Consider the following 24,516-nt stretch of genomic DNA (forward strand, 5'->3'; position numbering starts at 1 on the left):
GCCACGCCCGCTCCGCGCACGTGCTGGGCAGGACATGGACATAAATAGCGCGGAGCGGGCGCGCAGGGCAGCGCAGAGCCATGCTGTCCGGCCACAGCGACGGGCCCCGCCGGGGCTGCTCCTTCGACTCCATGAGCCCCTCGCACCTCGCGGAGAACCAGCTCAACAACGAGGTAAGGCCCCAGGGCTCCTGGGAGGCGTGTGCCCCCTGCCTGCTGGCAGCTAGGTCCCATGGGGTCGCACCTAAGACCCCTGCCTTGGCTCCATGGCCTCCCCTCTCCCAGAGCCCCTGGAGACTCTTGTTGGACACGCAGGGCTGGCAGGGAGCTCAGGAGGGCCCCTTGTCCCGCTCCCGCAGGCTGAGCCATCCCAGGCAAGCGTCTGGGAACTCGGCAGCCCCTCTTTTAGCCTCAACTCTGCCCCTGCTTGGAAAATGCTCCCTTTTGATTTCCACTTGTTTTTTGATCCACAGAAAAAGGGGGAGAGTGATTCTTTTGTCATGGAGGGCTCACAGCGGGTCAGAAGGCTTTTGCCTGCTTGTGGTCGCTGGGGTCATCTTGTGTGCTGTGTTTGCATGCCTGATGGCACTAAACTAATGTCGTGCGGCATCCTCAAAAAGATCTCAAAGCATCGCAGGGGGCCACGGCACCCTGGCTGAGAGATGCTGCTTCCACTTTTCTCTCCTTGGGATTCAAACTTTTCTGGTCCTGGGGACTGTCAAAGATTTGGATCCCAAGGGCACAGACAGAGGGACCTGATGCCAAACAATCAGCCCTACAAAGAGGGGACATGAGAGTTGGGTACCCCACTAGTAGAAGAGGCTGAGGGACTTCTCTCCAAGGGCACAGCTGGTGGGTGTCTGAGATCAAGAGCCGCTGTGTCGGCTGAGAAACGGCTCACTCAGAGTAGTCTAAGGCCCTCCTTCCCACTACCACAGATTGAGAGAGATTACCCTGAGCTAGTCTTGTGCAGGGCAGCAAGGACCTGGAAATATTTGTTCATGCTAATAAAAAAGACAAACCAACAGAAGTCTTCTGGTATTTGAACCCATAGCAAATGCACAAGCTGAGCAGGGAGGGCTGGGGCTCTGGAGACCTTTTGGAGCAAGCAGTTGGGAAGGCAGGTGAAGGAGATGAGAGAGCTATATTTGGTGAACCTGCACTGGATTTAAGTGGTGTGAATACCCCCCATCCTTGAGATCCGGAGGAGATTAGGAAAGGCAGATGCTCCTTGATGGCTGGGTGTTAGTTCAGCACTAACACATGCCCTTAACAAATTGGGTTTGAGAAAAGGGGGCAGGTCAGGTGCCATTTACCCCTTTCCCCTACCTTACTGACTCTCCAGTAGGGTGATGGGGCACCCTGAGGTGTCCTGAGATCCTTTCAGGGGTGCTATGTAATGTTAGCACTGTGCTAACACGATTCACAAAATAAGCCCAGAGACTTCAAATAGGAATCCATTGCGTTTAAAGCCATTCTGTTCTGTTGTAGTCTTTCTGAGGTCTTTGCAACAGATTGCTCTAGTATTTTTCTGCAGTCAAAAATCAAGTGGAACCTTAAACGCTGCCATTTTCTGAGGAGTGCTTTGTGTCTATCAAGAGATACCTAGGGTCCAGAAAGATTGAGAACAACTGTTGTATCTTAATTATAGAAAGAGCAGAATCTATATCTCACACCCAGAGTTACAATAGAGCATCTCTTGGAATGGGGTGGCATAGCTAACTGAAGTCAGATATAAATTGGGTTACCTTGCAGGACCAGGTGTATAATCTTTATCTAACTATTAAAAAGATCCCTGAAGTCCATTCATGACCTTGCCAGAATTTAGAAAGAGCATGCTCGTGGACACTGTCAGATCTGTTGGCTTTTACAGTCTTTTCACTTTTTTTCATTTAGGATTAGAAACACTTTCCTTGGGTACAAAGTAGGGCCAATAAGTTTAAGCCAGATTTTCAGTTGTTTGGACTGAAATACCTGCTGACATTTTACTTCTTAATGGGATTAGAACAAATACCACAGAGACATTTAATAACTCTCCATTTAATCGCTGTCCATTTAATCGTAGCAGTATGATTGTACTGAAGGCATTCTAGAAAGAGGAGCATTTTCTGGGCAATGTGGCTTCTAGTTTCAGATACAGCCCTATGTATTTTGAATAACTCCACTTGCATCCGTGGATCTTGGAGTGCCTAAAATGTGAAATGTGACCTCTTTTTGACTTGTGCTTGTGATTTATGGGTTCTATTCTCTTTTGACTCTGAGATATAACCAAGTGTGAAAGATTACTCTTTGTGATTGTTACCTTACTTTAGAAGCAGAATGAATGTCAAATCTAAGTATCGCCTTGGACTTTCTTCGAGGTGTGTGAGATGTTTATTATGGAATAATTTTTCCCCTCTGTTCCTGGTTGAATCGCAGGGTAGATGGATTATATGCACTTTTACTTTCTGTTCTGAAAAGAGAACTCTTTTTAAATTCAACAAAAACATCTAGCTTTTCCCAAATGCTGTTCCTTTGAAAGGGACTCATGGGTACCAACAAGAAAAGGAGTGGGGGGAGAATCAGACAAAGGTAAATGAGAGGTACAATTGGAATTAGATTGTGTCTGATGTTGAATAGTAATACTTTATATTACCTGAAAAAGAATGCACTGCACTTTGAAAGTTTTTGTGTAGTTCTGTCTCAAGGATGCAGTTGATTCAATAAAAGATATCAACCCAAAAAAAAATCCAGTCCTTTTTTACGCTGCTACTTTACTTTTGCCATGTTCTTGCATCAAAGGTTGGCAAAGGTTCTCTTCCATCCTGCTTTTTCTTAATTTTTGAGAACATTATTATTGGAAGTCCAATATTGTCTTTGGACTTCCAGTAATATTGTCTTCAGTATTGGACTTCAATATTGTCTTTACCCTTGCACAGTTATATATCCTGTGTTCTAGGGATTTGTTCACTTGAAGGTTCCAGCTTCCCTTCTATTCTCAATTTTGTAAGATTAGATACACTTTAGAGATTATACCAGAATAGACAATATGCACTTTATGTGTTTTCTGCGTCTAGTGTTTTCTAATTGCTGAAAACATCACTACATATACTGATGCTAACTTCAGCATTTTCTTAGCTGAATCAATGTGAAATGGGAAGATATTGCAATGTTGGCTTGGAAAAGTTTTACATTTTATACCCAGTTGTACATCTTTGTTATGTCATTGGTAACTGTCAGATCTTTTTAGGCAGTGGTTATAAGGCAATCATTAGCAGTTCATCAGGGCAATCTGTTATATGAAATACTCCTGCTGTCTGACAGCTGTTACCCTTGGAGCATGACATCCCATTCTACATACCCCTAATGTAGAGCCTTGACTAAAGTTTGACCCACTGAATGGAAATAAGGACTTTTGCATTTGAGAGTACCATCATTGTCCATTGGAAGGATCATTAGATTTCCTGTTCTGTCCACTTTATGGGAGGACTCTTCAAATGCTCCTTTTTTTTTAACTATGTCCTTCCTGCGTCTAATCCAAAGACGACTGAAGTCCATTGAAAAAACTCTCTGTTCAGTGGACTCTGGATTAAAACCTCTGGCCCACTTCCAGCAAAGAATTTAAGACTATGAAAGTCAGCAGGAATTAAGTGCTTTGTTGAATTGGAACCTATGTGACAATATTAGTATTGCTATCTATGCAAAATCAACATTCATCCTATAGTAAAGAATCTTTAGAGATGCTTAGGGGCCTAATCCAGAGCTCAGGCAAGTCAGTGGGAGTATTTTCATTGTCATCAGTGAACCGTGGATCAGCCAATGGTGTAAGATATAAAATGCTCATGCTCCAAACTACTCACTAGTGTATAGAATCCACTTAAGTCCTTTTCTGAAAATTTAAATAATTGTAAATATTAAATGAAAATGTAATTCAAATTTTTCATCAAGTTATGTCCCGAGTTCTGCAAGCAGAGTATGTAGTAAGAGTGCACACCATTTTTTTTATTTAATTTCATCTGACCATTTTTTTTTAATTTTTTTGGAGAATTAAATAAGCAAATTTTAAGAGAGCTTTTTGATGCAGCGCTTCCCTGTTTCATCAGCAGCTCTTTAGGACATAGAAATATTTGGATTTCCAATTTTGAATTTCAGAGGGATTAAAATAGGAAGAATTAATTTTAAAATGAGAAAATTTGTAGTTTCATGAACACATTTCCCCCGTTTTATTGCAGTTTTATTATCATTATCGTTTCCAATCCCAACTAAGTAGACATCAGCCAGATAGAATAGATCAATAACAGCTCTTTCATAGCATTATATCCCATGCTGCCTGCAGTGGCTTTTACAGATAACAGCCAGACCAGGTCTCTAGTCCCTCATGTACCTTTTTACATTTCTACACAAGGTTTGAACATAGCTGCCGTGGGAAGCAGAATCTTTTTACCATTACATTTTAAAAATTATTTGCATTACTTACCACTTCTAATTGTTTTCATTTCATTTCCACTTATATCTGTCACCCACAGGCTACAATTCAGATTTTAAACTCCCATTGATTTCAGCAAGATCAGGATTTTACACCTGGTAGTGCATTCAACAACATGGCCTAGGTTTGCTGTATGTTTCGAGTATTTTTGTTCCTGATCTGGGTGTGTTTTTCTTTAAAGCCTGTAGCAAGAAACTGAGGAAACAGACTGGTTTTGTTGGTGCTGATCAGACTAGGGCTAAGTTTTTAGTTAACAGGTTTTGTTCAGCCCAGTGTTCTGGTTGCATTAGATTTTTGTCTGCTTCCTTTGTAAGAGTAGTAGCTTACAGTTAAATGGCAAGGATATAAAATCCTGACTCGGATGCAAGAGAGAGTAAATTTCAGGCCTAGCATATGAAGACATAATCCATCTTTCCAGTGGCTTTGGAGTTAGAGCTCTACAACAATCTTTTCAAGTTTTCATTTAACCCTTAAAGAGTATTTCAGGCTAGTTCATGTTACTTTCACTACTCATTTGGGGGTTTTAGAGGCAGTGAAATTCATTATAGTTTGATGAAATATACATACTTTATACTGACACAGAATTTATTATTGACCTCGCACAAGGGTCCAAATGCACATTTTAAACGCCTATAGTAAACCCCAATCCCACAAAGTTTTGACATGTTCTTAACTTTATGCATAGTGATTTTGGTGTCAGCTTTATTTTTGTAGTTGTCCAGTCAAAATTTGATACTACCCTATGGCAAAATATAGTATATGAACCTTACAGGAGACTTTTTTTCTTTCTGGCCTGTTGCCCATTCAAAAAAATCTATGTCCTTTTTATTTGCATCTAGTTAAATAAGTCAAATTACATGGTGGTTGAAGACAATAAAGAGAACAAAGACAATTCATCTGAAAGAGGTAGAGCAGCCATCATTTTTTCCTTAAAGAATGAAGTTGGAGGACTTGTAAAGGCCCTAAAACTCTTTCAGGTATGTACTTATCACACTTCTCCAGAAGATTTTTAAAAAATATATAGAGACTTAGCACATAGCATAATTATATCCTTTATTAAATAGGGACCTAGCCTTGAAATACTGTCTCAACTTGGATCCCATAATTAACCATGTCTACAGAAGTAGGGGCTGGGGTAGAAGACCTCAGATGCTGGGAAGTTCAGCACTTAACCTGGCAGCTTGGGCTTATTTGGTACTGCTTGCTTTGCTTATCTCCTGAAAATGTCCTTGATGGTGATGACCATCTTGCAGTAGGAGGGCTGGTTGAATTCTTTTTCTGGACCCGCAAAAAATAATCTTTATTGGTTTGAAGAGGCTGCATTGTTGCTGTGTGTGCTGAGGAATATCTGACTCTGAATCTTAGCACAATGTCTATATAGGACTTTCAGTGTTCGGGGAGAGTGAGGAGTCATCACAGGATGGATTACAGCATATAACTGTACTAGTTTTAATCTACTTAGTTTGTATAACAATAGCAGTGTTGACCCCATGGCAGACTTCAGTGTAGGCTGCACAAGCCTACTGTGAATGCTGGGTGCGCCTGTGGATTTCTAATCTGTGCATCTTCACTACCATTGTTACCCTAGCTAGCTAGACTAAATTTAGAAGAGTGTATGCCTCTATGTGCCGCAGTTGTACCTCCAGTTGCAGCATGGAGTTTGTGCAATATTGCTTAGAGAACCTTATTTATTCATGTTTGTAGAACCTAGTGAGAAGGACCTTGCTTTCAGATTAACTTAATGTTACTAATGGAAAACATAGTATCTCCTTTACTTGAAAAGGAAACAAATGTATGGTGACTTCACTGCCAGTCAGTGATTTACACTGATTCAATTGCTAATCAATTTTCCTGTCTACTATAACTGACCTGCATATTTTACTCTGTCATTATTCAGTGGAAAGTTTGGCAGAAAAATGGGATTTGATCAGCTTTATTATGACTTTCTCTGTCTGAATAATTTAAATATAGTATATTTCTACTGTGTTACCTTTTAGGTCAAAACAGAAAAAAATAGCCCCTCTTTAATTTTCTATGGTAACTTTCTAGACTGTTTCTATGGCAGTTTTTAAACAAACTATCTTATCTTTTTTTTAATAAAATAAACTGCTATCTATACAACTGGCTGACTAAAATGACTTCCTAGAGCTACTGCCAAGCAGCAGAAAATTTGTTTGGCAAACAGTGTAGATTATCTCATCAAGCTGTCTTAAAACATTGTTTCTTATGAATAGGAGAAACACGTGAATCTGGTTCACATAGAGTCTCGAAAGTCAAGGCAAAGAAATTCAGAGTTCGAGATCTTTGTGGACTGTGACAGTAACAGGGAACAGCTGAATGAAATCCTCCACCTCCTGAAATCCCATGTTAATGTTGTGTCTATGAATCCCACAGATGGCTTCACTGTTCAGGAGGATGGTAAGTAAAAAAGGGTGTTTTAGAAACATCTTTAATATGTTGGTTTAAAATATTTTTGTCAACCGTTTGGGGAATTAGTCTCCTGTACCCCCATTACTTGTTTATGTTTTCTGTTGGAGGAGCTCAGGTTGGATGTGCCAGTTTTGTTTCATTGAAATCAATTGGGCTATGTAGACTTATATTCGATGAGAATATAGTTCCCCATTTCAAATTGGTACAAGTTATCCCTGACTGCACATCACACCCATTCTGATTTTCCTCGTAGAAGGGCTTCCATATTCCCTCCCCCACGTAGAGATACCCTCTTGTACTCTTTTTCTCATGCTGAAACTCTCACTCCATAAAGTCCTTGTTTTATCCAGGGGATGCTGATCATTTCCCCTTGTTTCCATCTTTTCCTTTTTCCCAGTGTGGGAAGTGGAGCCTGGGTTAATACTGAACTTGTGTGGAGAAAAAAACCCATCCTTAATTGGGGAAGGAAGATCCACCCAAGAGAATGGTTATATAGCAGTGCAGCATAACAGCCATAGTAGTCTCAGTCTCATTACGAAAGGCGTGGGTGAAGTAAGAGACTTACAGCTGTTGAGGTCTGGACAGTAGTTTAAATGTGGGGCTGGGTATAGAAAGTGGGTCCAAGACCACAAATGTACAGTGTCTGCAGACTTCCACATACAGATATGAAGCATCATTCCAGACCAGGAGCTGGTGTGATGCCTACACAAGGGTCCTTGCATGCAATTCCCTCAGGTAGGAATTCTAATACTCTGCTGTTCTGCATCTTGGATTTTATTGCCACTGCAGAGTGGGTGCAGAATGCTGACAGTCTAACTTGGGGGAATTTGTATCCATTTTTGCTTTGACTCGGCTTTGCAGAAACAACCAGCCACAAGCAGGGCAACCAGCTCATGGTAATGTCAGAAGGAAAAAACAAAACAAAACAGACTTGATGTGCAGTAAGCCCACACTACCTTTAACTCCTCTTACATATGTGCATGCTTGCTCTTGCTGCATGGTTTGTAGAAGATGAACCAAGGTAGCCTTGTTTTGCTGGCTTGTAGAATGGGACACCTCTCCCTTGGGACCTCTAGACATTACTATAGCACAAATAGAAATAATAAAAACCACAGAAAAACCATGTTAGTTCCAGGCCCTTAGTTAACTGTTTCCTTCCCCACTATTTTTAGTGACTTCCTTTTCTCTGAACAGAATGTTTTATTGACACGGGAGGAAGTGATAGATGCTGTGTTGGTGCCAGATAGGCAGTGGGCTTTTTATTCTTTCTTTACTTTATGAAGTTCACTTGCAACTGCCTTGACTAACTTGTAACTGGTATTTCCTCTTTGAATGCACTTAATTTTATTAATAACTCTGTGGATGTCATGCATTCTTTAGACATGGAGAATATCCCCTGGTTTCCTAAGAAGATCTCAGATTTGGATAAATGTGCAAACCGTGTTCTGATGTATGGGTCTGATTTGGATGCTGACCACCCAGTAAGTAGCTTTTCTACTGTTTGCAACAATAAATGAAAACGGATCATGGTTTTTCTTTTTCTTTTCCTTCGATAGCTTTGTGGTTTGGGGAATGTAACACCTAAGAACTTCAGCCTGTTGTCTTTGCTCAGGCATAGCTCTCATTGATTTCAATTTCAGTAGATTTTAAGAGGAGTCTGGCTGGAGTAAAATAGCAGGCACAGGCCTGAATAGTCAAGAGGAACGATTTTTTTAAAAGTAATTTTCCTCCCTTGTTATTAGCATATTCCCTGCTTGCCACTATAAAAAGAAAAATTACATTGACCTGATTAAGAACAATCAGTTAAATTCTGCGATTAAGAATAATAAGTTAAACAGCAGTGTTGTGTAAGTGACAAGAAAGGAATCCTTGTCTACAGAATATGTGCATAACCCTTGATTTAGCCAATGAAATTGCTGATTGTTGATTTAATTGGGGAATGCATTTATTAAATAACGTTTCACTTAACATTTAGCAGGCTCCTATCTTGACCATCCATTTTCACAGAACATGCTTTTACTTTAATGCTTATATTTCCTGTTTGTTTTAAGTGACAAAACTCAACCACCCCTTTTCTTTATTGAATAGGCTTATTTGTTGCAAGATAGAAATGTATCCTTTTTTTTTTTTTCTGCACTTGCAGGGTTTCAAAGACAATGTGTATCGTAAGAGGCGAAAGTATTTTGCAGACCTGGCTATGAAATACAAACAGTAAGTTTATCTCCTTTCAAAATGGGTCTCTTTTTGCTTTGCAATATTGAAATGGATGAAATAACAATAGTTTGTTCTCCAGGCCAGATGCCCAGGTCTCCCTGAGCTGGGTTTGGCACCTTACTGCTCCTTGCCAAATAAACCACCTTACTGCTCCTTTTGACTCCCAGCTGGACTAAAAGTCAAATCATAACTTAATCACTGCTGGCCAGTTGGGCCAGCTACAGGGTTTACACTGCAATGATTCCACCTTCTAGGAATTGGTGGCATGCACTACATGTTGGTGACCTCCCTCATGCCTTTGTGCTCACTCTCCCAGCTTCCCTAGACATGTCCTATAACTGAGGGGATGTGGAGCACATGATGTAAAATTGTAAGCTTCATGGTGACTTTGTGGGTAGACATCTGCTGTTGGAATGACGTACAGAAGTGGGAATTAGGAGTTGGTATCTAGCCTGCTGGCTATTAAATATAAATGAAGCAAGAAAATTAACCATTGCTCTAGTTATTCAAACTAATCTACTGCATCTAATAGACTAGAAAGGCTGAATGGAAGGGGACTTCTAGTATTTAAGACACTACTGCAGGATCTCCTTGTGTCAAATACAGTTATCCTCTTACCTGTTGCTATAATTTGCCTCTGAACTTACTTTTCAAATTGATGTTGTCTATCTGGATTAACAGTCTCCACTGGGAATGACATAAAAATGTTATAAGAACCACAGCAACAGCATATGCTAATCCAATCAACCACCATTGTAGGAAAACAGTATTGTTAAGTCGTCATTATATTGACACAGTTTTCCTTGGGAGGCTAATGCTTATCACATTTGTTACTCAGGCCATCTTGGAATCATGATATAGCTTTCCCATTGCATTCCGCGGGCTTTGGATCATGCCCTCGTATTAATCCAGCTTCTTCAAGAGCCAGAAGGCTAATTAGAAGCGATAGGCAATGTTTAATACATTATGACAGATACTCATCACTCTCTTGTATCAGAGCATGATTTTCACATGGCAAATGCACATTTAGATGTTTAGAATCATTGTGATGTGAACTTAAATAATTATCTTTCCTTTTTAAAGAACTCAGAAAGGACGATGAACAATTCTCATGCACAGGTTGAGAGCTCTTCTAGGAAAAGTAATGTGTTTGTTAGCTCCTGATCTGTAGTGTTTAATTTTACATCTAGTGTGCAGTGTTAAGCTTCTAAGTAAACTTTTTTGCAAGGTAGGGATCTTAAAACCTGACCCAGTTCTCCTAAAGTCAATAGAAAGTCTTGAATAAGAGTTATGTCAAACTGTTAGACTTCTAGCAGAAGTCTCATCTTTCCTGGGGTTTGTATTATTCCTTTTCACTGGGATCCTAATCATGACTGGACCTCACAGATGTATAACTATTGCTAGGTAAATAAGCTATGCATTTCAGAAGACATTCAGTACAGATTAACGTATTTGCTTTTCCCTCTCATTGTAGTGGTGACCCAATTCCCAAGATTGAATTCACTGAAGAGGAGATCAAGACTTGGGGCACTGTTTTCCGAGAGCTTAACAAGCTCTACCCAACCCATGCCTGCAGAGAGTACCTTAAAAACTTACCCTTACTCACCAAGTACTGTGGGTACAGAGAAGACAATATCCCTCAGCTGGAAGATGTATCCCGCTTCCTGAAAGGTAATGTGTTCTCTGTAATAAGCTATACCAATAGGAAGTATGAGCTTTTGAAAAACCACTAGACCTCTACCTTTAAATCTTAAGGCACTGAAATGCCTTTGAACTCCTGGCCTATGATGTGTTTCATAGTAGCTAGAGTCGGAAGGGACCTAGGTAGATCATCTAGTCCGACCCCCTGCCTTGGCAGGAAAGAGCACCGGGGTCAGATGACCCCGGCAAGGTGCTCATCTAACTTCCTTTTAAAAATCCCCAGGCTAGGAGCCTGCACCACTTCCCCTGGAAGCCGGTTCCAGGCCCTAGCCGCCCTGACTGTGAAGTAGCGCCTCCTAATATCTAATCTAAACTTACCCTCCGCCAGCTTGTGACCGTTATTCCTGGTCACTCCTGGCAGCGCACGGGGGAACAGGGACTCTCCCAATACCTGCTGATCCCCCCTGACCAGTTTGTAGCAGGCCACAAGGTCCCCCCTTAACCTTCTCTTGTGGAGGCTAAACAGGTTCAGGTCCCGTAGCCTCTCCTCATAAGGCCTGCCCTGCTGACCCCTGATCATACGAGTGGCCCTCCTCTGAACTCTTTCCATATCGTCCACGTCCCTCTTGCAGTGTGGCGCCCAGAACTGGACGCAGTACTCCAGCTGCGGCCTGACCAGTGCCGCATAGAGGGGGAGGATCACCTCCCTGGACCTGCTCGAGATGCATCTGTGGATGCATGACAGGGTACGATTGGCCTTCTTGACTGCCTCCCCACACTGCCGGCCCATGTTCATCGTGGAGTCAATGACGACTCCAAGATCCTTTCCCGTCTCCGTGCTGGCAAGAGGGGAGTTCCCCAACCTGTAAGTGTGGTGCCGGTTCTTCCTCCCCATGTGCAACACCTTGCACTTATCAGTGTTAAACCCCATGCTATTCTCATCCGCCCACCGTTGCAACCTGTCAAGGTCAGCTTGTAGCCTATTGCACCCTTCTAGTGCACCCACATCCCCCCACATCTTAGTGTCATCAGCAAACTTGAACAGGGTGCTTTCTACCCCCTCATCCAAGTCACTGATGAAGATGTTGAACAGTGCGGGCCTGAGGACCGAGCCCTGCGGAACCCCACTGCCCACGTCCTTCCAGGTCGAGAAGAACCCATCCACTACCACCCTCTGGGTGCGGCCCTCCAGCCAGTTGGCGACCCATTTGACCGTGTGGGCATCGACACCACAGTCTCCCAGCTTTTTGATGAGGACAGGGTGAGAGACAGTGTCGAAAGCCTTCCGGAAGTCCAGAAAGACTACATCCACAGCAACCCCTGCGTCTAATGATTTGGTGACCTGATCGTAAAAGGCCACCAGGTTGGTCTGACAAGACCTGCCACTGATGAACCCATGTTGGTTGCCCCTGAGCATGCATTCCCCCGCAAGGCCCTCCTGGATGTGTGCCAGGATAATTTTTTCAAAGAGCTTACCTGGGATTGAGGTAAGACTAACTGCCACTAAGGGGCAGCTTGATTTCTTTCTTTTTGGCACTATAAACATGAACGTACTTCCATCCAGTATGGACAGCAGTGCATAGGCACTTATTGGGAAAGCAGCCACAGCATAACATAACACTCTAAGGAAGCTATAGTGCCCTACATGTTTTTCTTTTCTAACTAAAGCAAGAACCTGCCCAGCATACCATATAACCTTTTTTTTTTTTTTTTTTTTTTTTTTTTTTAAAGATTTTTTTGGTGTAACCACTGAGGTCAGTGAGTTTTATGTGCATAACAAGCAGGGTTGCCAACTCTAGGTAAATTTACTGACTCATTAAAAAAAATCAGGTTAAAAATGGCTGTCAGTAGAGTCTGTTTAAAAAATATAAAAAGACCAACAAAGAACCAAACTTTATCTGTCAGTAAAACCACTAAGCAGTCATGGCTTGACTGAAATTCTGACAGATGGAGCATAGCAGTGCCACCAGGTGTTTGAGTGGGAGCACAGTGCCTTGCAGGGAGCATCCTCTCAGCCATGTGCTGCTGCAGGTGTGTCCCAGACTGCCAGTAGTACTGCTGGGTTTGTAATGCTCCTTTGGCGGTCCATTGCAGACCTATGGGAGCAGGACTGGTGGGGGTAACACTAGTTGGGTTTGGCATGGTGGTGGGGAGCAGCATGGTGTAGGGTGCAGTTGGGGGCATCAGGGTATGGGGATGAGTAAGGGGGCTGTTGGGGTTGGCGGGGGGGAAGGAAGCACAGTATAAACCAGTCAAGCAGGGCTGTCAGCTTTAGAACTTTTTTAAGGCAAACTTTTTACTAGTAACCAAACTTTTACTTTTTTATCATGGCTAATGTTAAATGCCTACATTTGAACCCAGCCCTTCTAAGTAGGGCCTGGCAGAAAAGTTACATTTTACATTATATAGAACATGTCAATTAAAGTTTGGGTGTCATTTTAAAAAAAGCTTGGAGATTGTTAGTAAAACAATAAATTCTTGATTTGGCAATACTGGTCACAGGGGCCACATTGAGAGGAGTGCAACAGTGTGGTATGTGGCACTGCAGATGCATTCAGGTGTTTTCCACATTGCAAGGGAGCAGCACAGAAGGTTGGGTTTTGTTTGTTTTATTTTGACCCCTGGATATCCAGGGGTAAAAAAAAGGCAGGAAAAAAGGTGGAGCGGTGCACACAGCGGTATTGTGTGCCGGCCAAAGCTGGATCCTGGCTGGCTGGAGCTGTGCTCTGCTGCCAGCCAGGCACCATGTGGCAGGATTTCCACTGCTGCAGCCCTGGGAGGCCCCCAGATAAGGCTGCTGGAGCCACCCCAGTACTGGCCCCAGCCTTTCCAACCCCAGCCAGTGTAACTTGCTACCCACCAGAGCACATGTGGCACAGGCCTGGGGTCAACTAGTGGCAGCACAAGTTGTGGCGCTGCTAGTTGTTCCTGAGGAACCAAATTTCTGGACATGGCCAGGGAGTGTATATACAGCTTGAAGAGTGCGCATTTTAAAAACACCATGTTTTACTATTTTTAATAACTATCTGCTCTGAGAAGAAACCACCTTTCTAGAAAGCAAATGCAGTGTGCAGTAGATTTTTCTTTTACTTGAGGTCTTTAAACCTGCTTATCTTAGATCTTTTGGAGAAATTCGATAGTCTTTGTTCAGGAGGTCAGACTAGATGATCAAAATGGGCCTTCCTGGCATTAAAATATGAGTCCATGAATGTGAGTGCTCTGTAGTTCTCCAAGGGCCCTGCTGTACTTCAGGTGCTTGCTCCTTTAAGAGAACAAGCCAACTGCTTGCAGGTGGCAGAGGGGCTCACCTGTAGGAAGGCGGCTCAGGCCAGAGCCTACACTGGTCAGGTAGTCTCTCCCCAGCCACCATGCAGGAAGGAGCTCCAGGTTGCAAGGCAGCTGTGTCCCTGAACGAAACTGGTTTATATTGAATGACTGCAGACTGGGGAGTTGAGGCAAATTACCTGGGTTGAGAGAGAGTGGGTTTTTATAGGCAAGTGGCCTTGGTTTGGTTAACTCCAGAAGGTTGAGGTGCTTACTAGAGGGTCTGAGGGCTCAAGGGGGCCAAGGAAGAGCCCTGGGCAGGAAGATGTGCCTGGGAGGAGATGAAGACATTTTGCCCTCTTAAAGGGGCAGAGAGCTGTTTCAGCTACTGTTGTGCATCTGTTATAGGCCAGGGGCTTATAGTTTTGTTACTGATTACACTGGTGGTTTGGGATGGGACTGTAAGGGGTGGTTTTGGAGGTCTCATTAGTGCCTGTGAGGCATGCGATTGCCTTGAGCTCCTGCCAGGGGCAGGGTCAAGGCCTGAGTTATTGTTGAGCCCAGTGAGGGGCAGTACAAGGCTACTGAGGCCCAAAGTCCTAGTGCCCGAGAGGGGCACAACACGACAGAGGCCCGAAGCAGATAGGGGCCAAGGGCCCAGTGCTAGAGGAGTGCAGCTATAGCATGTCAGGAGCCTGGCAGACAGAGGTCAGGGGCTCAGAGACTGAACACAATAGAGGGATGCTAGTACCTCTAAAGCAAGGTCTGATTCAGTGGGGCTAGGTGAACAGGCCTAGCTAGATTAAAAGGGGTGAAGACTGAGGTAGCTGATGCTCCAGAGGGAACAATGATATCGTAATGCCTGCAAGGCTTGAGGCATGGTGTTGGGAAGGAAAAGGAGCCATGCAACTTGACCGTAAGGCTACAGGTGCCCTACCAGGGCCTAGTTGAACCAGGAGAGACTTATTAGGGATTGAGGCTCACTCTGAAGCCTGTTGGTAGCCTCCCTTTATCACTCCTTTCTTAGTAAGATTAAGGCATGGTGGACAAGTGAACTAGAGGGAGAGGTCACAGAGTTTGAGCCAGACAGGAGCTGCAGTTCCACAAGGAGGTGTCGTGGCTGCCCCAATGGGTTTGTGATCTGTTACATGAAGACAAAATAAAGCACAGGAGAGAGAGAAGGATCATTGCATAATAGGAACACTGAATATACTGGTATGAAGAGCAAGGCAGTACTGATCAATATGTGGTTTATTTGCATAAAAATCATAAACACAAGCCCAAGTCTCTATTATGTGTTCACCCCTCTTCCTCCTGGTCCTTTTATGGTCTCATTTCTATTTATTATATCCTGCTGTAATAATAATAATGTCTGTAGACTCATCTGTCTCGGCTCATCACTGATATTTTTTTTCCCCACATGACTAGTATTTACTCCAGTCATAACAGGAAAAACACAGTTTAGAATATTGTAAAATTCTACACTGAACTGACCTATGATTTATCTGTTTTTTCAGAACGCACAGGTTTCACCATCCGTCCTGTTGCTGGGTATCTGTCACCCAGAGATTTCTTGGCAGGCTTGGCATTCAGAGTCTTTCACTGCACTCAATACATTAGACACAGCTCAGACCCCCTGTACACCCCAGAGCCGTAAGTTTGTTTTATTTCTGTGGATAAAAGTTGAGTATTCCCACAAACCTGTCATTTAGCACCCATATTTTAAAACCAAAAGTGTCTGTAGTTAGGGTTCTACCTACATAATTGAGTACATAGGCAAGAAGGGTCCAGTGCTCAAATGTGCCAAGGACCTGTACCTCCCACTGATTTTAGTGACATTTGCGGGTGCCCAACACAAGAAAATCATGCTGCACATTTATAGGTATGAGATTTGCAAAAGTGCATAGCATTGGCCTAATGTTGTTCTTGATGATCAGTGGCAAAGGTCCCACTGACATTAATGGGAGCAGAGTCAGACTGACTTTGGGAAAATCTTTCTACAAGTGGATTTAAGAACTTATATTTTTGGATGAAAATGAATGTTAATTGAGTTAATGATACAGTCAGTCATTAAGAATGGAATGCAATATATTTGCCTGTCTTTCAGATCTTAAATCATTTTGATGTTCTTAATGTTTCCATGTGGCACAATTTTTTTTTGGTTGGATGGTGCTGTTTTTTCAATGTTGGGAAGAGAGGGAAAGGTCATCATGGCACAACTTCCACTTTGTTTCTTTAACAGAGATACCTGTCACGAGCTTCTAGGTCATGTTCCGCTTTTGGCTGAACCCAGTTTTGCTCAGTTCTCCCAGGAAATTGGTCTGGCATCACTTGGGGCATCAGATGAAGCTGTTCAGAAACTGGCAACAGTGAGTGTCCCAATCTCTGGCAACATGAATCCTGCTTGCATTTGTACCCGGCATTCTACAGTTGCCCATTCTGCATTTCCTTTCCCATGAAAGTACTTGCTGGCTTTGTCGTTAGAACTAAGTTTATCCCTGTATTAGTTGATTATTTCACTTGTTCTGTCTTTTCTGTACCATATCTATACTAGAACAGAAGCAAAAAGTTTTTTTTGAGAATATTAACCAGGGAGAAATATAGTAAGTGCAGTAGTGTAATAAGGGGTGGGTAATCAGGGCACCAGCCTTAGGTGATACCTTAGAGATGGAAGAATGGCAGCTGCTGTCACAGCCAACCTAGCCATCACAGCTTCCGCAGCCAGCCCACCCGAGGCCCCAACTTTCCACCACTGCTGCCACCTAAGGCACAGGCCCTGGTTGTTGAGCCTTCGAGTAAGTGGGTTTGAATGCATTGAACCTTGAGGTTCGTGCCCTTCAGGTCAAAACCCCATATTCTGTTTCTTTTAGGTGAAGGCCTCTTTTCATAGATTTCATAGACATTAGGGCTGGAAGGGACCTCGCTAGATCATTGGGTCCAGCCTTCTGCCCAAGGAGCAAGAAGTTGGCTGCGGTCAAATGGTCCTAGCACGATAAGCATCCAAGCGCTTCCTGAAAGTGTCCAGAGTAGGTGCTTGCATTGCTTCTGGAGGGGAGTCTTCTAGGCTCTGGGGACATTGACAGTAAAGAAGTTTTTTCTTATGTCCAGCATAAAAAGGTCTTCCCAGAGTTTGTGACCATTAGATCTTGTCTTCCCTTGGGGTGCCCTGGTAAACAGATGTTCTTCAGCTCCTGATGCACACCCTTTATATATTTATAGGCTGCCACCAAATTTCTCCTGAGCCTTTGCTTCTCCAGGCTGAAGAGTCCCATGTCCTTCAGCCTCTCTTTAAGGCCTGTTCTCTCGTCCTCTAATCATGCATGTGGCTCTCCTCTGGACTCTCTCAAGCTTCTCCACATCCTTTCTAAGTGCAGAGCCTAGAACTGGATGCAGTACCAGGGCTGAGTAAAGTAAGAGGATGACTTCCTAGGTATTGGTTGAGATGCATTGGTAGATGCAAGCCAGGGTTTTGTTTTGCCAGCTGCGGCATCACGTTGGTGGCTCATGTTCATGTTGTGGTCAATCTTGACCCCCAAGTGCCTTTTGGTTGTGGTGCTAGTGAGCGTAGCACTGCTGAGCCTATAAGTATAATGTGGGTTTTTTCCTCAAGGCAGAGCACCTTGCATTTCTCAGTGTTGAATGCCATCTTTCAAAGTCAAAAATCAGTGATTTTTTTTTTCCAGAGTAATTTATGATGACAATGTGTGGAACTAATCAGAAGGAAATGCAGTTGCCGTGGGATGTATGTTTTTGAGGTTTAATTGTGAGAGGTTTTTTCCACATGACAAATCACCCTGACACACAGACATACACACAGATCTCTGAATACCTTCCCAGAAATATTTTAAGGAAAAAAAATCAAATGGATAGGATTTGGGGTGGGGGGGACAACAAACCCCCCTCCTCCCCCAAACCTCGGCATGAATTGGCTCTTATTACAGCTAAATTAAATTCGTATAATATTCAGTAGTATCATGATTAGACCACATTTGAAAATCTTACTTTTTGCCTTGCATACCTCTGGAAATCCCCAAAGCTAACAGACTACAGTGCACATTATCAGATTTTTCTCCAATAACCAAACCACAGAGAAAACAAAATTTGAGCCTGATCCTTGTTCCTGTTTCTTCATTTGATTTTACTTTTTATTGGCTTAAGTCCTGTCATTTGCAAGGATTCTTTTAGGCTGAGCTGGCTGCCTAAGGCAGTTTCAGCAGGATGCTTCAGAACATTTGTGTGCAGATCTGGATCTCAGTGCCCCTCTTGAGATCAGCTCCTCTGCAAGTCTTGGATAAGAAGCTTTAACTGTAAAATCATTTAGTCAAAGAATCAATTTCAGTGCTGCTCTATCTCTCTTCATTTTGGGCTCGTTCCCATTTAATACTTTGTGAAAAAAATTAGGGTGATTTTGACCGTTTTAGTGATCACAGCCCCCAGGCTAAAACCCTCTGGCCTGATCTACTTGATTTACAAAAGCTAGCACATTATTAGCTGCACCTATATTAAAGGCTATTTTTTTTTTCTTCTCCTCTAACTCTCTTCTCATCTTTTTTGTTTCAGTGTTACTTCTTCACTGTAGAGTTTGGTTTGTGCAAGCAAGATGGACGGCTAAGAGTCTATGGAGCTGGTTTGCTCTCTTCTATCAGTGAACTCAAGGTAAGAATGGAAAAATAAACCCCCCTTTACTCTCTCTCTGTTTTCACCTGATTTTTCTGTAAAGCTTACCTTTTGGAAGGTATTTATTTTGGCAACTCCCAGAGACCTGATTTTTAAGGGAAGATCATGTGTAGATAATGGCTGGAATTTGTGCCTTTTGATGTTTGAGCCTGAACCTCTACAGTTCCTAATGATTTCAGATGGAGTTGTAAGTGCCCTGTAATCCTTAAAATTGGGTCTTGAGTTGCTGTGTTGTCAATATACAGCAACCCAAGGCTTTTTGAACCATGCCCTGATAACATTCATCTCCATGTAGTAGCATCCTTCTACGTAAGCAGTCCCCTGGGCCTGAAATTCAAATATACTGACTTGCTCACATAAGCAAAATACTACACAGTAGGTATGTATATGCAAGACTTTTTTACTGTGGAGTTGCCTAATTCCACAGTAAATGTCTCAGCATCTACACATGTGGCCCTATTAGGCTGCAGGAAACTAATAAACTCTGCAGCAGGGTAGTACTTATATTTACAAGTACTACTCTGCTGCAGAGTTTTTTTTTGTGAGCAGCAGCACACATGTAGATGCAGATGGGCTGGCTGGGGCATGAGGGTACTAGCCTGCTGACTAGCTCTGCACTGAAGCATCATCATGTCCCAGCCAGCCCCTCAACAGCATGTTGAACCAGGCAAGAGCCATGCTGGGCTGGCAGGCTGACTCCTGGGTCCTCCTGCCAGCTGGGGCTGCTCTGACCTGGCTCAGTATGTTGCGGTCTTGGTGCATCCTCAAATGGCGCACCTGAGAGCAATAGTCTGGTGCAGTAAGCCCTAGAGTTTATTGCACTGCATTAATTGAATGTGTAGACATGCCCAGTGAGAACAGAAATGGCAGAACATGGCTCTTTAAGGTTATCCAGTTTCCTAAGGGTTAACTAGTGCTAATCAGCAGACATGACTCTTAAGAAACAATGTGATGTAGAGATTTAATACATACATGGCATCACTTTATCCTCCCCAACTCATTGTTTCTATGGCTTGATCTTCCCTGAGGATTGTTTTGGTGTCAATGCTAATGTGTAGCATAATGGGAGATGATGTTAATGTTTTTGTTTTATTAATGTAACTGTTTATTTCCCAGCATGCACTCTCTGGCAATGCTAAAGTCAAGCCCTTTGATCCAAAGGCTACCAGCAAGCAAGAATGCCTCATTACCACTTTTCAGGAAGTCTACTTTGTTTCTGAAAGTTTTGAAGAAGCAAAGGAAAAGATGAGGTATAGTTTGTTTTATCTGTCACTTACTGAAGGACAGGCTTAATTTGCTGCATCTGCCAGAAAAATCCTTCAAATTTTTTTATAATAAAACTTTATTACTTTCCACTTGGCAGAATGCTGCTGTTCAGTATTTGCTTTGTTTTTCTATTATGATGATGATGATGATGATGATGCCACCTGAGCAAACCCTATAGCAAACATGAATCTATAGAGGCCCACAAAGAGTAGAAAAGGTAACATACCAGACACTAATCCATCTGATGGGTAAGGAATTGGCAATAAAAAAATCTAGATTTGCTTTCAAGTGCTATTTAAGTCCTATTTGGATGGCTTATGTGGGACTTAGTGTGGTGCATTGACTATTCTTTTGGATCTCTGTCCGGGGGTGAATTTCTCACCATGGGGCATAAAGAAAGAAATGATTTTTAAGTGGTCTGAGGTCCAAGCCATATAGTGGTTAAGAGGCTGGAAACAACAGCTAGACCTGAGCCTAGGAATAGAGGGGCATAATACAGTGCACAGCGGTACATGCTTGCAATGACCTCTTCCAATAAACTTCTGTTTTTTTAAGTTTGGCTTCCCTTGCCACGGACAATTTAGGTCAGCTGATTAGTCCCATGAATAAAAGGGGGTGGATACCTTTTCCAGAGCTATACAAAAGATCTATAACAGTTTACACTTTGGGGCCATGATGAAAGTAATGTTGGCTATAGCCATCAGGCCAAATTCTCCTGTCAGTTACATGAGTATAAATCTGGAATAACTCCGTCAACTCAATACAAGGCTACAGAGCAGACGGGGGGTGGGGTGGGGGCCAAGGTCTTGGTACCCAAGAAGGGCACAGCAAGACAGAAGCTGGAGGCCTGAAGTAGATGGGGGCCAAGGGCCTTGTGCCAGAGGACAGTTGTGAATAGGACAATTCTCATATTATTTTAGTTTTCCATGGCTGCAATGGACATCAGTGTATTTATTCTGAACTAGCTTATAACCTCTTCTTGTGATGGGTAGTAGCTGCATGAAGTTACAGAAGATCTGTTTTTAGCCAGGACTGAACCCAGCTGCCCAACTTTACCAAAGCACATGCAAGACAGTTGCCCATTGGACTGGGACTTAGGGAAACATAGGTTCTATTTCTGGTTCTGCTATTAATATATTGGGTGGGTTTGTGCAGTCATTGCCATGCTTTGGATTTTCTCCATTGAAAAACTGAGAGAATGACACTGGAAAAGGTTATGAAAGAGCAGGTCAGAATTAGTAAGAAGTAAAACTGATTTAAATTGTAGGTCACTAATGTTGGCTTTTTTGCAGAACCCCTGCTGCACTCCCTTATACACCAAGAAGTGATGATTGGCTTACTGTTTTTGGCTGAATTTAGTTGAAAAGTTGTTTTTGTTGTTTGTTTGTTTGTTTGTTTGTTTTTTTTAATTGAACAGGGAATTTGCAAAAACCATCAAGCGCCCATTTGGGGTGAAGTATAACCCATATATACAAAGCATACAGATCCTGAAGGACACCAAGAGCATCGCTAGTGTGGTGAATGAGCTACGCCATGACCTGGATCTTGTTAGTGATGCCCTTAATAAGATGGGCAAACAGCTGGAAGTTTAAGTCAATGTATTGCTGTCAACCTGTCACATTCAGTAATTCTGTCTGGGGTTTTTTTGGTTTTATTATAGGCACAAAACTATTGTAAGCACAGTACATATAATCCTCTTCTCTCACAATCTGAAAAATGAATGACTGATAGGAACAATCCCTTGAACTTAATACTTTGTGATCCTCAATATAAATGTTATCGGGAAAGAAAACAAGGTGGATTCATCCTTGGACAGCTTGGAGTAGGAACATGAGAAATAATCAGGATAGACTGGATCACTGGGCCAAATACGCTGGTGCTGTCACAGATGTGGAAAATAAAACAGGCAATTATGGGATAATTCCCCAGGAAACTTTTCCTCTTACCCCCTTCTACCCCTACCTCAGTACTACCACCCAAGTCATCATGACAACCCAGACCCAAAATTGCTAAAAGAATAGTGTAATGAAGGGTAGACAAAAAGGGCATCTGCCCTCCATTCCAAGTTAAGAAGGCCACTGGAATTGCCTCCCATCCCCATGCAGTCTGTGCTCCAGTGGCCAGAGCCAACCTATGGCTTATTAAGCCTCTGTGCTAAAAGCTCATTGGGAAGAAACTGCAGTGTTTTAGACTTTCCTTTCATCGGCTGTGGTTGCACCAAAACAATATTGCTGGTCTGGTAAACTTACGTGATTGGTAAGCATAGTGATTTGGTACCCATTTTTATTATACCCTCAAGCTTGTAGTGGACAACTGCGCAGTGTGAAATCCTGGACCTATGGTCACCCTAGGCACAACTTCTGAAGGCAGGCAGTAGTGGAAATGCCACCTGCCTCTTCTGGAATAAGTCCCACCAAATTGTAGCTAGCTTTGCTGTTGCAGGAAGATATAGTTACACCTACCTACCCGGTACAACTGGAAATGACTTTTTCAATATCCAGCACACCTTCCTCCAAGTGAAGCCAAATTCTTAAATAACAGCTAGATTACAGGCAATTATCTAGTACCACTGTGCATAGAGAATAAGTGTTTCCAACTGCTCAGCCATGTAACTGATCTTTTCAAGAAGCATAAAGTTCTGTCCCTGTTCTTTTTATGTCCCATTAAACCTCTGAGAATGGGAGGGTTATAAGTATTTGATAGAATGAGGTCCTAAGCCTTTGCAGCTGAAGGGCATGTATTCTAATATCTTTTAGCATAAAAGAACTATTAACCCCTAGAGAGTATTCTGCTGATGTGGAAGGTGGCATTGGGTTGAAATGGCAACATGAAGGAACAGTGAGGTCTTCGAACTTGTGTGCAGTCAAAGCAGCCTGTACATTTGCACTGGGTCACCCAGGCACAGTACCTAAAGTGAAAATCTATTGATGAAATAAGTAAATTAAGAGGACATTACACACATTAGTAGGAAATCCCTGAAATGCACAGCCTCTTCATTAGCATGCTAGGAAATGAATCATTGCTATGAATGACTGGGGAAATCCAGACAACAGTTATAGTTGCAAAAGTCTGTAAATTCACTGGAATAGTGGAGTGAAATTGACTTCAATGAAATTGCCTTTGATTCCCAGAAACAGATTTAAGTGGGACATAAATGCTGTGTGGGCCTTGTGCTATAGACCATATCTGCTCATAAGTACTGAACAGCCTAAAAATTCCCAAGGGACCCAATTTTAAATATTTTTACCTTTTTAATAATATCCATGTGACTTGGCTTTTTATACCATTTTAGTTGGTATATATACTTTCATAATTTGTTTTTCTTTTTAATGTAGGACCATAGTTTTGCTATAATTAGTCTGACTCTTAAATTACACTTTTTAAAATAGTCTTTAGGAGTTTCACATCTTTGAAGAAAAATCAACTTGGTTTAAACAGATGATGTGTGTGGGTATATGTTATCTGCTTATGCAATAATGTTTTGTGTTTACCCTTTTGGTAAAAGCAGTTTGGATTATTGTATATTTTAAACACAGAAGATAAAATGTGTTTCTTCAAATCATTGATCTGTATTATATATGGATTTTCAAGTAGAAAACAACATACTGGCTGAATTCCTACTAGCATCTAGGTCTGTAATCCTCAACATTTTTAGATTCGGGGCATCCTTCAGAAAATGCTTGTTTCTTGACTATGGTAAAAGACTACAGCAATTCTTTTGTTGCAAAGACCTTCACATAGACCATAGTAGGTCAGAATGTTTTTGACACTATTGATTCCTGTTTGAAGTCTTTGGGTTGACCTTGTGAATTATATGGAGGTATTTGCACACCCAAGAATATTGCATATCACCCTTAAAAACATCTCATGGCACCCTGGTTGAGAATTGCTGACATAAGTTTAAAAAATTCTGAAAGAATGTCATTGTTCCTACATTTTTTATGATTGTTTTGTTGCAAATACAGGAAACAAAGTGTTATTGGTAATATATTTAATATATAATATGTTTTCTGGTTCTAATGGCATTATCTGGTTTCACTATGTCTAAACCTGCTATGTAGAACAGTAATAACATAATTAAATATTTTTAAATACAATGGATGGATGCTTTGAATATTGGAAAAACAAAAATCATTGGCTTGTTAGCATGACGTGTAATAAAAATAAAAACACCCTAATGCAATTGCCAAGCAATAAAGCACAAGTGGCCACTTCTTCTTTATGGGTTACCTGGTTCATGGAACAATTCAGCTCTTCCATATTCAGTTTTGCACTCAAATGCAGAGGCATTCCCTTTCCTTTGATTGACTTGAAGGAAATTGCATTATGTATTTGAAGACAGAATTGCTTTCTCTTGTTACCCTGATTTAATCAGTGAGAGGTGAGGATTGTAGAATGGGGTTGGTAGACCCTTCAGATGGACTCTGCACCTGATAATGTCAGTTGGGTCTGCAGTAGCAGGCAGATGCATTTGGACAGAGCTTGCTGCAGGTTTGAGATATCTGGATGTTAGGCTTTTGAGGCAGGGACTAGGATTTCCTGTCTGTGATGAAGAAATAC

General features: G+C 42.2%; 1 protein-coding gene across 2 annotated transcripts; it reads left to right on the forward strand.

The window, feature by feature from the left end:
* Nucleotides 1–24,141, forward strand: TPH1 (tryptophan hydroxylase 1). 2 transcript variants are annotated; one of them, XM_090032560.1, is made up of 11 exons: nt 1–173; nt 5,304–5,441; nt 6,699–6,882; nt 8,275–8,375; nt 9,038–9,105; nt 10,583–10,779; nt 15,531–15,666; nt 16,256–16,382; nt 18,574–18,669; nt 19,807–19,940; nt 21,374–24,141. In XM_090032560.1, the coding sequence occupies exons 1-11, from the start codon at nt 81–83 to the stop codon at nt 21,546–21,548; spliced, it is 1,449 nt and encodes a 482-aa protein (XP_089888686.1). In that variant the 5' UTR covers nt 1–80; the 3' UTR covers nt 21,549–24,141. The 2 variants fall into 2 exon arrangements, with proteins under 2 accessions (XP_089888686.1, XP_089888687.1); XM_090032561.1 differs by lacking the exon at nt 1–173 and adding an exon at nt 2,259–2,359.
* The last annotated feature ends 375 nt before the right edge of the window (nt 24,142–24,516 follow it).

The sequence above is a fragment of the Crocodylus siamensis genome, chromosome 2, assembly GCF_052110815.1.
Source record: "Crocodylus siamensis isolate JL-2025a chromosome 2, ASM5211081v1, whole genome shotgun sequence".
NCBI lineage: Eukaryota > Metazoa > Chordata > Crocodylia > Crocodylidae > Crocodylus > Crocodylus siamensis.

What these genes read in the sequence shown, in the direction of transcription:
- TPH1 (XM_090032560.1), top strand. Translation starts at nt 81, where the DNA reads ATGCTGTCCGGCCACAGCGACGGGCCCCGCCGGGGCTGCTCCTTCGAC. An exon ending in AGGCCCTAAAACTCTTTCAG is followed by an intron (nt 5,442 to 6,698) that starts GTATGTACTTAT and finishes TCTTATGAATAG; the next exon opens with GAGAAACACGTGAATCTGGT. An exon ending in ATTTGGATGCTGACCACCCA is followed by an intron (nt 8,376 to 9,037) that starts GTAAGTAGCTTT and finishes CTGCACTTGCAG; the next exon opens with GGTTTCAAAGACAATGTGTA.